Here is a 17473-nt window from a genome sequence, read left to right as displayed (position 1 = left end):
GTGTGTGTATATATATAAAGAAAGAATAGAGGGGGGGACACCAGATGTGCATATCCACAAAGAAAAGACCATGTGAGGACACATAAAGAAAGAGAGAGGCCTCAGGAGAAGCCAAATCTGCAAACACCTTGATCTTGGACTTCTGGCCTCCAGAACTAAGAGGAAATAAATGTCTGTTGTTTAAGCCACCCGGTCTGTAGTGTTTTGTTATGGCAGCCCTAGCAAAATAACCCAACTGTAATAGGTTAAAATGTGCATATCAGCAATGCCTACAGCAACCACTAAAAACTAAAACAAAGAAGCTGTTGCAGGTTGAGTTCATGAGTGAACTCAAACCAGAGCAGAGTTCAAGAGATGAGCAGAGATGGAGTTCAGTGTATAGGGTGTTTATTAAGGAGTGCTCTTGGGACAAATACCTGTAGAATGAAGGCGACACAAGCAGGGGTGGGCAGGATGAGAAGCCAGGTTGTTATGCTAGCCCAATAATAGCCTTGGCCAAGTCCACATGAAACTACAGAGCTAGAATGACTCTTCAGAATTGTGCTGAGTTGGATTGAGATGGTCAGACCTTAATATTCTTGCATTCAGCACGGGATCTTAGTCACCTTGGGAAGGGGAATGACCTTGAGCAAGGTAGCTCTCTGCAATCATGGCAATCCCTGAAGGGTCTGTCAGCAGAAAGCTATCTGTCAACAGGTCTCCCAGCAGGGGAAACAATAATGACTTCTTGAAGTATTTCTTGATTTGAAGAGGAACCTGAGCAGCATTTAACATCATCCATCACAGAAATCTAACCAATAAATGGAGTAGAGATAAAATGAGATAACAAAAAATACTCAAATAACTCAAAAGAAGGCAGTAAAAGAGGAGGGGACAATGAACAGCTGGAACAAATAGAAAACAAATAGTAAGATGTGGGATTTAAAGAAACCACATCAATAATTATGTTATGTAAATGGACTCTAAACACTCCAACCAAAAGGCAGTGTTTAGAGTTCAAGAAGGTTAAAATTTAAATGATTTAAAGAAACCTATAACATGCAAATGCTAGTCTAACAAATGATGGAGTGACTGTAGTAATATCAGGAAATAGTATTCAGAACAGTGAATATTAACAGGGGAAAAGAGGGACGTTTCATGATAAGTGGGTCAAATCATCATGAAGATATAACAGTCCCAAATGTATATGTCCAAGTAATAGAACCTCAAAGGATATGAAGAAAAATGGAAAAAACTAAAAGGAAAAATGAAGACATACACAATATGGTTGGAGATTTTACTACTGCTCTCTCAGTAATTGGTATAACAAGTATATAGAAAATCAGTTAAGACATAAAAGATGGTGAACAACACCATCAACCAAATTCGACCTTATTGTCATTTACAGAACACTCAACAAGAGAGAAGACACATTTTTTTTTCAAATGCACAAATAACATTCCCTGAAAATTAAACTATATGCTGGGCCAAAAGATAAATGTCAATAAGTTTTAAAATCTTGAAGTTATACAGAGCATATTCTTAGACCACACAGATGACGTTAAATAACAAAACCAAATTCTAGCAAAAAGGTATCTGGAAAATCCCCTAATGTTTGGGAATTAACCTAAGAATTAAAGAAAAATAGCAAAGGAAATCAGAAAACATTTTGAACAGAATGACAATAGAAACAGAACATATGAAAATTTATGGGATACAGTTAAAGCAGTGCATACAATGAAACTGATAATGTTAAGTGCTTATGTTAGGAAAGAGGAAATGTCTTAAATCAGTGATGTAGATTTCCACCTTGAAAAACTAAAAAACATTGACCAGGCATGGTGGCTCACACCTGTAATCCCAACATTTTGGGAGGCCAAGATGGGTGAATCACTTGAAGTCAGGAGTTCTAGACCAGTCTGCCCAACATGATGAAACCCTGTCTCTACTAAAAATACAAAAATTAGCCAGGTGTGGTGGTGGGCGCCTGTAGTCCCAGCTACTTGGGAGGCTGAGGCAGGAAAATTGTTTGAACCAGGAGGTGGAGGTTGCAGTAAGCCAAGACCATGCCACTGCACTCCAACCTGGGCTACAGAGTGAGATTCTGTCTCAAAAAAAGAAAAGAAAAGCTAGGAAAAGCAGAGCAAATTAAACCTGAAGTAAATAATAAAGAATGGAAATCAATAAAATAGAAAAAAGTATGATCAATAAAATTGATAAACTTCGAGCTAGACTGATTCAGAAAAAAGAGAAAAGTTGCAAATGACCAATTTCAGAAATGAAAAAGAATTCTTTCACTGCAAGTACTACAGACATGCAAGGATAATAAAGGAATATTAAAATTTTTTATGCTAATAAATTTGACAAGTTAAAATGGAAGATTCTGGCCAGGTGTGGTGGCTCACACCTGTAATCCCAGCACTTTGTGGGAGGATTACAGGAGTTCAAGACTAGCCTGAGCAACATGGTGCCAAGACCAGCTCGGTTGTGGAGACCCTAACACAGCAGTGCTAGAGGAATTAAGACAAAGACACAGGAATACAGTATAAAGTGAGGATTAGGGGGCTGACAGCCTTCAGAGCTGAGAGCCACAAACAGAGTTTGACCCAGACATTTATTGACAGAAAGCCAGTGATAAGCATTGCTTCTGTAGATTGTAGATTAGCTAAAAGCATTCCTTATGGGAAACAAAGCAATTTCAGTGAGGAGCAGAGAAACAGGCTCCAGTTGATTATCTGCAGCAAAAACATGCTCTCAAGGCACAAGCCTCTCCTGCTATCATTTGTAGTTTGAGCAGTTTTTCACTCCAGGCAGGGCCAGGTGTTCCTTGTCCTGCTCCATTAATCCAACAACTTTTAGCAGTGTGCATGACAGCCATCATGAGCATGTCACATTGCTGCAGAAATCCTGTTTATGGCCAGTTTCTTTAAGGTCTGTTTATGACAGGGTTAGGGCTTGCTACCAACATGTCCCCCCTTTTTGTTTTTGCAAAGTGATAAAGGCATAGGCAGCTTTGTCACAGTAGGCTACTTCTCACAGGATTCGGGATCCACACCTGCAGACTATATAAAGACAAACAACACCGATTAAAAGCACAGTCATCATTGAAATCACAGAACCTCCAAGAGTCTTGATCCATTTTAACAGGTTAATAGCTGCTAATCCATCTGAAGCACCTTCAAGCACTTTAGTTCCTGGCATTAGCATCAGATGTGCCTGAGAAGCTTGAAATATTTGTTCCTTCAGTTTTGTAATATCTAAAGTAAATTTCCAATATGACCTTTCAAATGTTTCTTAACTCTTTCCCACTCATGCTCTGTTTCATTATACAGATAAGGAGTAATGCAAAAATCAGAAGTATTCCAATCACATTGTAGCTGCATTCTATATTCTAGACTAACTACTCGATCTCCTAGCCACATTACAGTTTGTTGGAGATAACTGATTTGATTAGCTAGTTTCTGGTCTATCTTAGTTTGGGAATTCCACAGGAAAGTAGAAATTTTCTGCCAATTATTTACATAGTCTGCTGTTTGTACTGTGGAATGCAAAGCAACTCCAGCTGCCGCAGCAGTAATCTGCCGCAGCAGTAACTGTGACAGCAATCAATCCTATAATGATTAAAATTAAAGTGGCAATGAAACACTGAGAGTGTCTCAGAGTCTTCTGAAGAATTTCAGTAATAATATGCACAGAAGGAGAGGCTTCCCAAGGATGGGAAATTCCCAAGGTATCCATACTCCTTCTTGGGCTCTTACCACTAAAATAGAATGATCAGTATTATACAAGGAAGAATTCACACAAGAAAACAATCTACATTCTTGACAAGTCACGTGATGATTAGGGAGATCAAGTTTTAAATCACCCACTACAAGCAGGAAAGGTGGACTTATTGTCAGTCTCGACATGGCTGCAAGTGGGGGATCCTCAGGTTCCTCCCAAAATCTCTTCCTCAGCATCTGGCTCATGATAAGGTTTCAGGTGTCTTGATGATATCCAAATCGGCTGCTGGTTTTGGCCTGGAGAAACACAAATATAACCTCTACCCCCATGTTATGATTTTACCTATTTCCCAACTTTTTGTTATTGGATCTCTCCACCAAACCAGTTATGCTGCTTCTGTCTTTGAAGCTGGTGTCTGTAGATGCTGTTCAGCTGCTAATAGCATCCGGCCTTTAGGCAGGCTCAAAAAATTTAAAGTTAATAATGCTAGATTTAGTTGTATGTGTGGAGTCCTATAATCACTGTTCCTCTAATAACTGTTCCCCCCTTCTGCTTTTGTAATTGTTGTTTTAGGGAGTGATTCATTCTTTCCACAATGGCTTGCCCTTGTGAATTATATGGGATGCCAGTAATGTGTTTAATATTCCATATAGAGAAAAATGTAGCTAGAGCTTGGCTTGTATAGCCTGGAGCATTGTCCATTTTAACTGAAGCTGGAATGCCCATGACTGCAAAGCACTGCAGAAGATGCCACTTAACACAGAAGATTCCCCCGTTTGGCATGTAGCCCAAACAAAGTGAGAAAATGTATCTACACATACATGTACATAAGCTGGTCTCCCAAAAGAGGGAACGTGTATGACATCCATTTGCCAAAGAGAATTAGGTTCCAATCCTCGAGGATTAACTCCTCCTGTAAAAGATGAGGAATGCACCATTTGGCAAGTTGGGCATTGCTGGATAATAGCTTTAGCTTCTTTCCAGGTAATGCTGCATCTGCGTTTGAGACCAGAGGCATTAACGTGGGTTAAATTGTGAAAGTGTCTAGCATTAGATAATGCCATAGCAACTAGGCGATCAGCCATTTGATTTCCTGCAGTCAAAGGTCCTGGAAGAGGTGTATGAGCTCTAATATGAGTAATGTAAAAAGGGTGCATTCTACTCTTAACAGCTATTTGCAATTGGGTAAATAAAGTCATCAGTTGTTTATCTGCATGAAATTGTAACTGAGCATTTTCAATTAATTGTGTGGAATGAACCACGTATGAAGAACCAGAAATTACACTGACAGGCATCTCAAAAGCAGTCAGCACCTCAATTACAATGACAAGCTCCGCTTTTTGAGCTGAAGTATAGGGTGTCTGGAAAACTTTACTTTTTGATCCAGAATGAGAAGCTTTACCATTACTAGACCCATCTGTAAAAACATTTTCAGCACCTTCGGTTGGCTTAAATTTAGTTATTCTAGGGAGAATCCAATTAGTTAGTTTCAAAAATTGAAATAATTTTGTCTTTGGAAAGTGATTATCAAGAACACCTACGAAATCAGCTAAATGGGTTGGCAATTAAGACTATTTATACAGGCTTTTTGTATTTATGCCTTTGTAAGAGGAAGAATAATTTTTCCAGGATCATATCCATGTAATTTAACAATTTCAGTTCTCCCATTTCCTATCAGAGTAGCAATTTGATCCAAATAAGGAGTGAGAGTCCGTGAATTAGTATGTGGAGGGAAAGCTGCTCTACAAGATCCTGCTCTTGGACAATAACACCAGTAGGTGAATGCTGAGTTGGAAAAATCAATAAGTCTAAAGTCTTTTCTGGATCTATTCTATTTATTTGAGCTTTATGCACTTACTTTTCAATTAGCTGTAACTCTGCCTCAGCCTCCTTTGTTAATTGCCGAGGGCTTGGGAGACTAGGATCTCCTCTAAGGATAGAAAATAGATTACTCATGGCATAGGTAGGAATGCCTAGAGCAGGTCATGCCCAATTAATGTTTCCTAGTAGTTTTTGAAAGTCATTCAATGTTTTCAATTGATCCCTACGTGTGGTTACTTTCTGTGGCACAATGGTAGTGTCATTTACTAAGGTCCCCAAGTAGGAGTAAAGAGTAGGAGTCTGAATTTTGTCAGGAGCTATAATTAAACCAGCACGAGAAATCGAGTTTTGCAAGTGATTATAACATTGGATTAATATTTCCTGAGCGGGGACAGAACAAAGTATATCGTGCATAAAATGAATAATGTAACACTGTGAACATTTTTTACGAGTAGGTTCCATTGCTTGTCCTACATAAGTCTGACAAATTATTGGACTGTTTAACATGCCTTGTGGCAACACTTTCCAGTGAAAACGTTTAGCAGGCTGCAGGTTGTTTACCGCAGGAATTATAAATGCAAACCATTCACAGTCTTGCTCAGCTAAGGGGATAGTAAAGAAACAGTCATTTAAATCTATGACTATTAAAGGTCAATTTTTTTGAATCATAGCAGCAGAAGGCAGTCCAGGCTGCAATGCTCCCGATAGGTTGTATAACTGAATTAATCGCTCTAAGATCTGTCAACATTCTCCATTTACCACATTTTTTCTTAATAACAAAGACTGGAGAATTCCAGGGGGAAAACGTTAGAGCTATATATCCTGTTTCTAATTGTTCAGTAACTAAGACCTCTAAAGCCTCCAGTTTCTCTTTACTCAGCAGCCATTGTTCTATCAAAATTGGCTTACTTGTTAACCGTTTTAAAGGTATAGGTTCTGGAGGCTTAACAATTGCCACCATCAAAAATGATCTCCTAAACCCTGACAAGAATTTTTTTCTTCCGCTTGAAGTGGTTTCTTTAACCCTTGTACATTTTTTCCTAATCCCATGCCAGGCACATACCCCATCTCTTGTATCATATGCTGATTTTGAGGGCTATATAATTGTTCTATATAAAGGGGAACTTGTACTCCCCATTGCTGTAATAAATCTCTCCCCCATAAATGTATAGGTACAGAAGTTATAGTTGGCTGAATGGTCCCAGATTGTTCATCAGGTCCTTCACAATGCAAAATATAAATACTTTGATATACTTCAGGGGCTTTACCAACTCTAACTATGTTAAATTGAGCGGGTTGAATTGACCACACAGCCAGCCAGTGCTGTAGAGAAATGACTGAAATGTCTGCTCCTGTATCTACCAAACCTTTAAATTTCTTTCCCTGAATAGTTACTGCACAGGTAGGATGTTTATCAGTAATTTGATTTACCCAGTAAGCTGCTTTCCCTTGTTCATTTGTACTTCCAGATCCTCCTGTCCGTTTAGTTTCACTTCTCCCCATTTCCACATACAGCACAATCAGGAGTTGTGCTATACGCTCTCCTGGCTCTGCTTTCCAGGGAACAGAAGTAGATATAACAATTTGAATTTCCCCCTGATAATCTGAATCAATGACTCCTGGTTGTACTTGCACTCCTTTTACATTTAAACTAGACCTACCTAGAAGTAATCCTGCTGTGCCCGCTGGCATCATCTGACTGGAGACAGCAACATTCTTTAACAGTCCCATTACAAAAGGAAAACCTGGTCCATGTTGATTAATAGCTTGTTTAAATTCTTCAAGTATTTTAAAAGGGAAAGACTCCCACGTAACCGTAATATTTCCCTGTTGATCAGGTGGGTGCATTCTAACAGGAAACTGCCAAGCATCCAGATTACCCTCTCGTCTAGCTTGCTGGATTCCTGCCTGAATAGAACTGAGAGCGGTCGCTTGAGGCACTGCTCAAACAGTCACTGGGGCAACTACTTTTCACCCAGTGTCCTCTGGAAAAGAAAGATCCGGAGGGTCAGGCCGCTCCTTTTCTTCAAAATAATGAGGGGGTGCAGAGGGGTAGGGACAAACCTCTCCCTCCTTTGTTGCTTTAGCTGGCAAACAAACCTGTTCTGTCACCTCTTCTGTTACTTCATTAGACTCTCCTTCTTCCTCTGATTCCTCCTCCTCATCATCTGTGTGGAAAGGCTCCAAGGGGGAATGAACCAGAGCCCACACTGATCAGTTATAGGAATATCCTCAGCACCATCCTTATATGCCTTTTTCAGTGTGCTGCCTACCTTTTCCCAGACCTCTACATTCATAGTTCCTCGGTTCGGAAACGAGGGGCAGTATCTCTCTACCACACTAAAAAGCTGCATAAGTCAGCCAGTGCTAACCTTCACTCCTCCTTTTCTGAGGAGATGTCGAAGCAGAATCAAATAAGCCTCATGCCTGCTCCACCCTTGTCCCATTGTTACCCTGATGCTTCTGAGCTCCCCTTCTTACCATGGGAATTGCTTTAACACTACTCAGGTGTCCTCCAGTGTAGTTCCACATTTTCTAACCGTCGCTCCGGTGATCCTTACACCTGGATTCAAGCCCCCACGTTGGGTACCGCTTGCTGAGACCAGCTCGGTCATGGAGACTCCAACACAGCGGCGCTAGAGGAATTAAGACAAAGACATGGGAATATAGTATAAAGTGGGGATTAGGGGCTGAAAGCCTTCAGAGCTGAGCGCCATGAACAGAGCTTGACCCACACATTTATTGACAGAAAGCTAGTGATAAGCATAGCTTTGATAGATTGTAGGTTAGCTAAAAGCATTCCTTATGGGAAACAAAGCAATCTCAGTGAGGAGCAGAGAAACAGGCTCTGGCTGATTATCTGCAGCACAAACATGCTGTCAAGGCACAGGCCTCTCCTGCTATTGTTTGTGGTTTGAGCAGTTTTTTGCTCCAGGCAGGGACAGGTATTCCTTGCCCTGCTCCAGTAAACCAACAACTTTTAGCAGTGTGCATGACAGCCATCATGAGCATGTCACATTGCTGCAGAAATCCTGTTTATGGCCAGTTTCTTTAAGGCTTGTTTATGACAGGGTTAGGGCTTGCTACCAACAACATGGCAAAACCCTGTCTCTACCAAAAAAAAAAAAAAAAAAAAAAAAAGATTCTTTGAAAGATGCGTATTATTAATATTGACACAAAAAGAAGTACAAAATCTGAAGGGGCATATATTTTTATTTAAATTGAATTTTAACTTAAAAGTTCCACAAAGAAAACATCTAACTAAGATGGTTTCACTGGTGAATTCAATGAAATATTTAAGGAACACAGAATACCAAAACCATAACACATACATGTAAAACATTTGCCAAAATTCAAGACAAACCTACACATTCTTTTTAAACATTCCTCCCCGCCTCCAGCAAGAAATGAAAGGAAATTTCTTAGCCCAATGGAGGGTGTATTCACACACACAGTCTTAGTGATAAAATGCTGTCCCCTAAGATCAGCAACAAGGCAAGGATTATTGCTCTCCCTGCTTCCATTCAACACTATATTAGACATTCTAATCATTGCAGGAAGGCAAGAAAATGAAATAAAATGCTTACAGATTGAAAAGAAGAAAAACTGTCTTTGTTTGTACAGATGGCATGACATGATGGATAGAAATCCTACATATCCTACTAATACAAAATACTACCATAACTAGTAAGTGAATTTAATAAAGTTGCAAGACACAAAATCAAACAAAAATTGATTCTTATGGCCAGGCGTGGTGGCTTATGCCTGTAATCGCAGCACTTTAGGAGGCCAAGGTGGGTGGATCACAAGGTCGGGGGATTGAGACCATACTGGCCAACATGGTGAAATCCCGTCTCTACTAAAAATACAAAAATTAGCTGTGCATGGTGGCGGGTGCCTGTAATCCCAGTTACTCAGGAGGCTAAGGCAGGAGAATCGCTTGAACCCAGGAGGCAGAGATTGCAGTGAGCCGAGATCACGCCACTGCACTCCAGCCTGATGACAGAGCGAGACTCCATCTAAAAACAAAATGATTTTTGTATGTTAGCAACGAATAATTCCATATACCATAGACTATCCCTATATGCTAGCGAAAACAATCGAAAAAATGAAACACTTTTCCAACAGCATCGAAACAATTAAATGTGTACAAATGGCCAATAAGAACACGAAAAGTGGCCGGGCGCGGTGGCTCACGCCTGTAATCCCAGCACTTTGGGAGGCCGAGGCGGGCGGATCACAAGGTCAGGAGATCGAGACCACGGTGAAACCCCGTCTCTACTAAAAATACAAAAAATTAGCCGGGCGCAGTTGTGGGCGCCTGTAGTCCCAGCTACTCGGGAGGCTGAGGCAGGAGAATGGCGTGAACCCGGGAGGCGGAGCTTGCAGTGAGCCGAGATCGCGCCACTGCACTCCAGCCTGGGCGACAGAGCAAGACTCCGTCTCAAAAAAAAAAAAAAAAAAAAAGAACACGAAAAGTGCTTAACATCACTAGTCATTAGGAAAACACAAATCAAAACCACAATGAAACTTCACTTCACATCCATAATGATGGCTATTATATATATATTTAAAAAAAAGAAAAATAACAAGTGTTGACAAGGATGTAGAGAAACTAGATCCCTGTGCATTACTGCTGGGAATGTAAAATGGTGCAGCTACTGTGGAAAACTGTGGTGGGTCCTCAAAAAGTTAAACAGAATTACTGTATGATTCAGCAATTTCACTTCTAGGTATACACCCAAAAAATTGAAAGCACGGACTCAAACAGATATTTGTACAGCAACGTTCATAGCAGCATTATTTACAATCACCAAAAGGTGAAAACAACTCAAATGTCCACTGATGGATGAATGGATAAACAGGATGTGGTATATAAAGACAGCAGAATATTATTCAGCCTTGCTACAATGTGAATGAACTTTAAATTTAAAACATTAAAACATTAACTATTTTACATGCGTGTGGAATAAACCAGACACAAGAGGACACATGTATGATACCACTTATATGAAAAACCTAGAATAGGCAAATCCATAGAGAGAAAGGATAGCGGTCATCAAGGGCTGGAGAGAGGAAAACAGGAGTTATTGTTTAGTGAGTAGAGCTGCAGCCTAGAATGATAAAAAGGTTTTGGAAATGTGTGGTGGTGATGGTAGCATAATATTGTGAATATACCTAACGCTACTGAATTTGATCTTTATATGTTCCCAATGAATAATTCAACATACCATGGAATATTCCTAAATGTTAGTAAAAACAATTGAAACAATGAACACTTTTCCACTTAAAAATGGTTAAAATGATAAATGTCATACATTTCATCACAAAATCTTTTTTAAAAATCAAATAATTTAACAAAATATGTGTAAGACATACACTAAAAACTATAAAACTTTGTTAAGGGGAATAAAAAGAATAATAGAGAATAATAGAGAACTGTCCTTTGTTTATGGAATTTACCCCTCATTGGTACATAGAGATCTTCCTCATTCTTTTTTATTGTGTGGATGCATTATAATCTATTCAATCTGTCCTATATTAATGTATATTTGCCTTTTCCCAAGTACTTTGCTATTATCAATAATTTCACAATAACCTTATACATACGTTATCTTGTATGTTGGAATTGTGCCTTTGTGCAGATTCCTATTGGAATGGTTCAGTCATACTCATATTTAGTTTTGTTAGATGTTGCCCAATTTCCCTCCTTAGGAGTCTCACAAAATTGCACTCCTACCAGAAATGTATACGAATGTCTATTGCTCCACAGTCATGGTAACACAGAATTTTATCAAACTCTTTGATTTTTGTCAGTAAGCATTTTAAAATATGCTTAAAGTGTGTTTGCATTTTTTTCTGATACGTGTGTGTGTGTGTGTGTGTATATATATATATATATATATATTTTTTTTTTTTTTTTTTTTTTGAGATGGAGTCTTGCTCTGTCGCCCAGGCTGGAGTACAGTGCTGCCATCTCAGCTCACTGCAACTTCCGCCTTCCAGGTTTAAGTGATTCTCCTGTCTCAGTCTCCTGAGTAGCTGGGATTACAGGCGTCTGCGACCACGCCCGCCTAACTTTTTTTTGTATTTTTAGTAGAGACAGGGTTTCACCATGTTGGCCAGGCTGATCTTGAACTCCTGACCTCAGGTGATCCACTTGCTTCAGCCTCCCAAAGTTCTAGGATTACAGGCATGAGACACCATGCCCGGCCTGCTGATACATATACAATTTTTTAATTTTTTTTTTGAGACGAAGTCTCACTCTGTTGCCCAAGCTGGAGTGCAGTGGCGAGATCTCAGCTTACTGCAACCTCTACCTCTTGGGTTCAAGCGATTCTCCTGCCTCAGCCTCCCAAGCTGCTGGGACCACAGGCATGTACCACCATGCCCAGCTAATTTTTGTATTTTTAGTAGAGATGGGGTTTCACTATTTTGGCCAGGCTGGTCTTGAACTCCTGACCTCATGATCCGCCCGCCTTGGCCTCTTAAAGTGCTGCGATTACAGGCGTGAGCCACCATGCTCAGCCTAGAAACTGTCTTTTGAGCAACTATGCCTGCTTGCTGCCCATATAAAGTTGGGGGTCCAGGGTTTTTTAACATTTAGTCCCTTTTAATCCTGGATAATGCCATTAGTATAGCTTCCTAAAATATACTGTGGGTTTTATGTGTCTTATTGGAGTCTACGTACCAAAAGCCCACTCACAATTATTTTTGAGATAGCACCCTATGGGTTTAATCACTGATATGCCAGGTGTGTGAGGCTGCTGTGGGACAACAATCTTATGATTCCTAGAAGAGTCATAAGTTCCTAGGGACTACAGGCTCCTGCCACCATGCCTGGCTAATTTTTGTATTTTTTTGTAGAGATGGGGTTTCACCACGTTGGCCAAGCTGGTCTCGAACTCCTGAGCTCAAGCGATCCACCTGCCTCAGCCTCCCAAAGTGCTGGGATTACAGGTGTGAGTCATCACGCTTGCCCTAGAGGAGTATTCTTTATTATCAAGGTAGAAAGTTCAACATATATTCATTAGATCTACTTTATAGATACTGTTATTTAGATCACTTATATCCTTAAATGTATTTTTTGTCTCCTTAACTTCAGTCTTGGGTGAGACAGAGGTGTTTTAAAGTTCTCTGTTATTTCTAGGTTTCTATTCATTTTTCCTTGCATAATTTGTTATGCAAATGTTATGTGCTTTAACAAGGTAGAAGTAACACAATGGAAACAATGAAAAATGAGGGAGAGAGAAAGAGGAAAGTACAAAGAGTTCTTTGTTGTACAGGCAATAGGTGGGAGCCAAAGAATATCATTTAAAGTTGACAAACCAGATAATTGAAGCTGTAACACTCATAAATAGTATATCCTCATTGTGACTTGTGGCTTTTAGCATTTTAATGTATCCTTCATTGTCTTGTCTATTTTTTCCTGAATTCTACCTTTTCAGATATGGATACTGTAATCTTTGTCTTCTGTGGTCCTACTTGCCCGGTCTATTTTTGCCCATCTCTTTTTATTTAGCTTCTCTGAATCATTTATTTTAGATGTGTCTCTTATAAATAACAGACAATAAGACATTGGTTTGTAAGCCAATCTGATATTCCTTTTAATAGGTAAGTCCTTTCACATGTACTGATTTAACTTACATGCTTGGACTTAATATATTTACTGTATGATGGAATGTTTTCACTGTAATCTACTGCCTTTTTTCACTGTATGTTTTTCACTGTAATCTACTGCCTTTATTATTATTTCTTTGAGCATTGATGGAGATTTACATTTTTATTCTAGTAATTATACTATGTATTCTATACTATTACTTTAAATAGTATAGTACACCTTCAATGCTCTAAATCTTCCTTACTTACACTTCATATACTTGTTTTGTCAACTTTAAATAATGCTCTTTGACTTCTACATATTGCCTAAGCAACAAGGAGTTCTTTGTACTTTCCTCTTCCTCTCTCCCTTCTTTTTTGTTACTTCTGTCTTGTCAAAGCATATACCATTTGATACTATTCCATGTGATTAGAACTTGTGTCCCCACCCAAATCTCATCTTTAATTGTAATCTCCAGGTGTTGCGGGTGAGACCTGGTGGGAGGTAACTGGATCATGGGGGTGGTTTCTCCCATGCTGTTCTCATAATAGTAAGTTCTCACGAGAGCCGATGGTTTTATAAGAGTTTTCCCTGCTTGCTCTCTTGTGCGTTCATGCTCTCTCTTTTTTGCCACCATGCGAAGGTCCTTGCTTCCCCTTCACCTTCTGCCATGATTGTAGGTTTCCTTAGGCCTCCCCAGCATGTGGAACTCTGAGTCAATTAAACCTCTTTTCTTTATAAATTACCCAGTCTTGAGTACTATCTTTATTTATTTTTTATTTTTTTGAGACAGAGTCTCACTGTCACCCAGGCTGGAGTGAAGTGGCACGATCTCGGCTCACTGCAATCTCTGCCCCTAGGTTCAAGCAATTCTCATGCCTCAGCCTCCTGAGTAGCTGAGATTACAGGGGTGCACCACTATACCCAGCTAATTTTTGTATTTTTAGTAAAGACGGGATTTCACCATGTTGGCCAGTCTGGTCTCAAACTCCTGACCTCAGGTGATCTTTCTGCCTCAGCCTCCCTAAGTGCTGGGATTACAGACATGAGCCACCATGCCCGGCTGGGTACTATCTTTATAGCAGTGTGAAAATAGACTAACACTGTTCTTCCACCCTTATCCCCACTTCCATTTGGTCTCAGGTCTACAACCAAAGATATTCAATGGTCACGTCCAGTCCTTTTGCTCATTTCCCCAATCATCTCCTAGTTGGATGAAGCTTGTCTTTTAGTAGAATTCTAAGGAAGAAGTCGTGGGTACAATAGTCCCTGGGTTCTTGTGTAATTAAAACTTCTTCCTATATCCTTGATACTTAAAGGAGAGCTTGGCGAAATATGAAATCCTCAGTTCATACTTTCTTTGTTTCTTGAAAAGGTTGCCCCATTGCTATCTCGCTTTGTTAAGAAGCCTGATGCCAACCAGATCTTTCCTTTGTAAGAGACTAGGTCTTTTGGCCTACAGGCTTACATAGTTCTTTTCCTTTGGCTTCAAAGTATAGTTGGTAGGATATGTCTCAGAGCTCATCATTCTGGGTCAATATTCGAAGTAACAAGATAGACCCTTTCAAGATAAAGTTTCAGGTTTTCTTTTGTTTTCAGAAAGTTCTTTTGGGTTTGAGTTTTAATATTTGAATTTTAAATATTAACTCTATTCCACTGTCTTATCTTTTGTCTTCATGAGTTCCAATTTTACCTGTATCATCTTTTCTTTGCCAATCTTCTTTATCTATCATTTTATTTCTGGGTCTTTTTGGCTCTTCCTTTAATATTGCTTTGTTTGTTTTGTTTCTCTTAGCTTTTCTTACTCCTACCTTCTACATGCCTTAATGTACTTGTGACCATATCTATTTTCATTAAGATATAGTATAATTTAGTATTCATATCTATGATGACTTATCTTTTTGTTCAAATTATTTCCCAAGTTCAGTCAGTTCTCTTCTCATATATGCTTGTAGCTTTTTCATTTTTATTCTGAGGTTTTGAATCTCTGATCTCTGGTGTCCTTTTATATCCACAATTATTTATTTTCAAATTCATGTTGAAGTGTTTTGTTACAGTTTACTGTTTCATGGTCCAAGACAGCCTTTTTCTGCTGGCCAATAATGTAAAATGTCTTTAAAAAGTAACATCTAGGGGGAGTTGTCTGTCTTCTTCGGAATCTTGGCCTTGCTGTCGTATCTAACAGGCCGTTATCTTTAACCTCTTGCTTCCTTTGCCCCCTTTCGTCCACCATGCCTCCAAAGCACACCACTCCCTTTCAAGATGGCTTCATCTCCATCAGAAGTGATGCCTTTGATCCCACTCATTTTCTAAGCCCCTTCCTTTGAACTTCCCACTAGCTACTGCTCTGATCAACCAAGTCTTAAACCTATCTGCAGGATTTTGTCACTCTGGGTGAGAACATGAGTATTTTGATTTAGCTGGAGTCCTGAGCTCAGTAAAGACTTGGGGCAGAAGAAAAATCTGGAAGAGTCTGCAGGAGTCAGATCATAGAGGACTTTCTGTGGAGGCTTTTGCAATAATTTGAGCAAGGAATAGAGAGGTATAAAGTAAAACAGGAGGGATAAAGAGGAAGGAAAAAGGAACTCACTATACAAATATAGGAAGAAAACTCAAAGTGAGAATCACAACTTTTCAGCTGATGAAATACTCCAAAATAAAAAAGAAATCCAGAATTTGGGAAATTCTTCCAGAGAAATGACACAACTTCTTCAACAAGTGGACTGCAAGAAGAGAGAGGGAATGAGGGAGAAAAAGAGAGAGAAGTTCTAAACTGTGCCACTTGGGAGATGGTCCCTCTCAGTGATCTGTGGGCACAGCTACAAGGAGGGCACAGGAAGCACGTCCACCAGGCCCACCATTTGGGTGGGAGGTTGTGAATTATGCCAGGTGAGTTTGGGGAGGGAGGAGATGAAGGAGGGGGAGAGAACAGATGGTGAAAGGAGAGAATGGGGACAGCATGGAGAGGGTGAGCATAGGGCAAATAAGAGAGGCTCTGGGAGGCACCTCAGACAGCTGAAACAAGGAGGGCAGGGTGTGAGAGAGAAGAGGCTGTGGGGTTTGGATTGGGGGAGAGGATGGAAGGTAGGATCAAGATATGGGGTGGGGGCGGCTGTGGGTCATGGGTTGGGGAGGAGTGGGCAGAGAGTCAGGGTTGGAGAAAGAGATAGGATGAGGTTAGGGGGTGAGACAGGGCTTTGTCTCCCCCATTCTGCTAATTTGAGTCCCTAGATTAGCTTTAATTCTGCCTCTACAAGGGGAAAAGTCATAGTTTTTATCGGCTATATCCCAGTCTCAGTGTTGTCCTGCCTCCTGGGATAAAAGACAGGAAAAGAGAGATGTTTTCCTGCCCTGGGGCACACGGGCACATGGGCACAAGGACACGAGTGCCTATCTATCTTCAGGCAGATGTGCTGAGGACGGCTTTAAAATGGTCCTGGACACTCCAAGGAGTCAGCAGAGGCAGGAAGAGCTGTTCAGAACAGGGAAGTGGATCCCTGCTGTCCGGGGCCATGTCTCCAAATGGGGTCAGTAAATCTGGGCAGGCAGGGGCAACAGGGATGCCTGTTCACTCCAGAGGCCCCCGGGTCTGAGACAAGATTCTCTGCTCGAGTTTGGCGTACTGGGGGAGGAGGGCCTCATAGACCTAGAAGAGCAGAAAAAGCGGTTTAGAACAGGGAGAGGGGAAATGCCTCTTACATCTGGTTGCACTTTGCAATTTAAAATTTTTAAATTTCTTTTTTTTTTTTTTTTTTTTTTTTTTTGAGACGGAGTCTCACGCTGTTGCCCAGGCTGGAGTGCAGTGGCGCGATCTCGGCTCACTGCAAGCTCCGCCTCCCGGGTTCACGCCATTCTCCTGCCTCAGCCTCCTGAGTAGCTGGGACTACAGGCGCCCGCCACCGCGCCCGGCTAATTTTTTGTATTTTTAGTAGAGACGGGGTTTCACTGTGGTCTCGATCTCCTGACCTTGTGATCCGCCCGCCTCGGCCTCCCAAAGTGCTGGGATTACAGGCTTGAGCCACCGCGCCCGGCCTAAAATTTTTAAATTTCGTTTACTTGCAATTTAACTTTTTTGCTGGGCAAAAGAAAGAAAGCATCAATTCACAAAAGAGGGAATGCTAGGAGTTCTCAAATCTGTAGTTTAAGATATTTTTAAACTATAAATTATGACAAGAAACTAATTTTTATGATCAAATCTACAAAAGTTTTTAAAAATTCTGGTGAGAGTACCTAGAAATGGCTGCCTCATTGCACAGCTGGTGAAAGTTGGTGATACAACTCTTTGGGAAATAGACTTGACTTTATATCTGTATTAAGGAGCCCATAGTGTGGGACCCAGTTATTCTACTT

At 40.4% G+C, this 17473-nt stretch overlaps 1 protein-coding gene across 20 annotated transcripts in view; it reads right to left on the bottom strand.

Annotated features, from left to right (window-relative positions):
* Window positions 1-1262: 1262 nt before the first annotated feature.
* Window positions 1263-17473, bottom strand: part of XYLB (xylulokinase) — an 84472-nt gene continuing 68261 nt past the window's right edge. For 9 of the 20 annotated variants that reach the window (XM_045386467.3, XM_045386468.3, XM_074031700.1 and 6 more), the window contains 2 exons: window positions 8005-8159; window positions 1263-3998 (listed from right to left, as the gene is read on the bottom strand). In XM_045386467.3, coding sequence (XP_045242402.2) covers window positions 8028-8159 — 132 coding nt within the window. In that variant the 3' untranslated portion in view covers window positions 1263-3998; window positions 8005-8027. Of the gene's footprint in view, window positions 3999-8004; window positions 8160-8718; window positions 9543-13875; window positions 16770-17473 lie in introns of those variants that run through there. The other 11 variants (XM_015445668.4, XM_074031696.1, XM_074031702.1 and 8 more) reach the window with 2 other exon arrangements.

Source organism: Macaca fascicularis, chromosome 2, assembly GCF_037993035.2.
Source record: "Macaca fascicularis isolate 582-1 chromosome 2, T2T-MFA8v1.1".
NCBI lineage: Eukaryota > Metazoa > Chordata > Mammalia > Primates > Cercopithecidae > Macaca > Macaca fascicularis.
The sequence above is the reverse complement of the archived record's forward strand: the minus strand, read 5'-3'. Positions and strand labels throughout refer to the sequence as shown.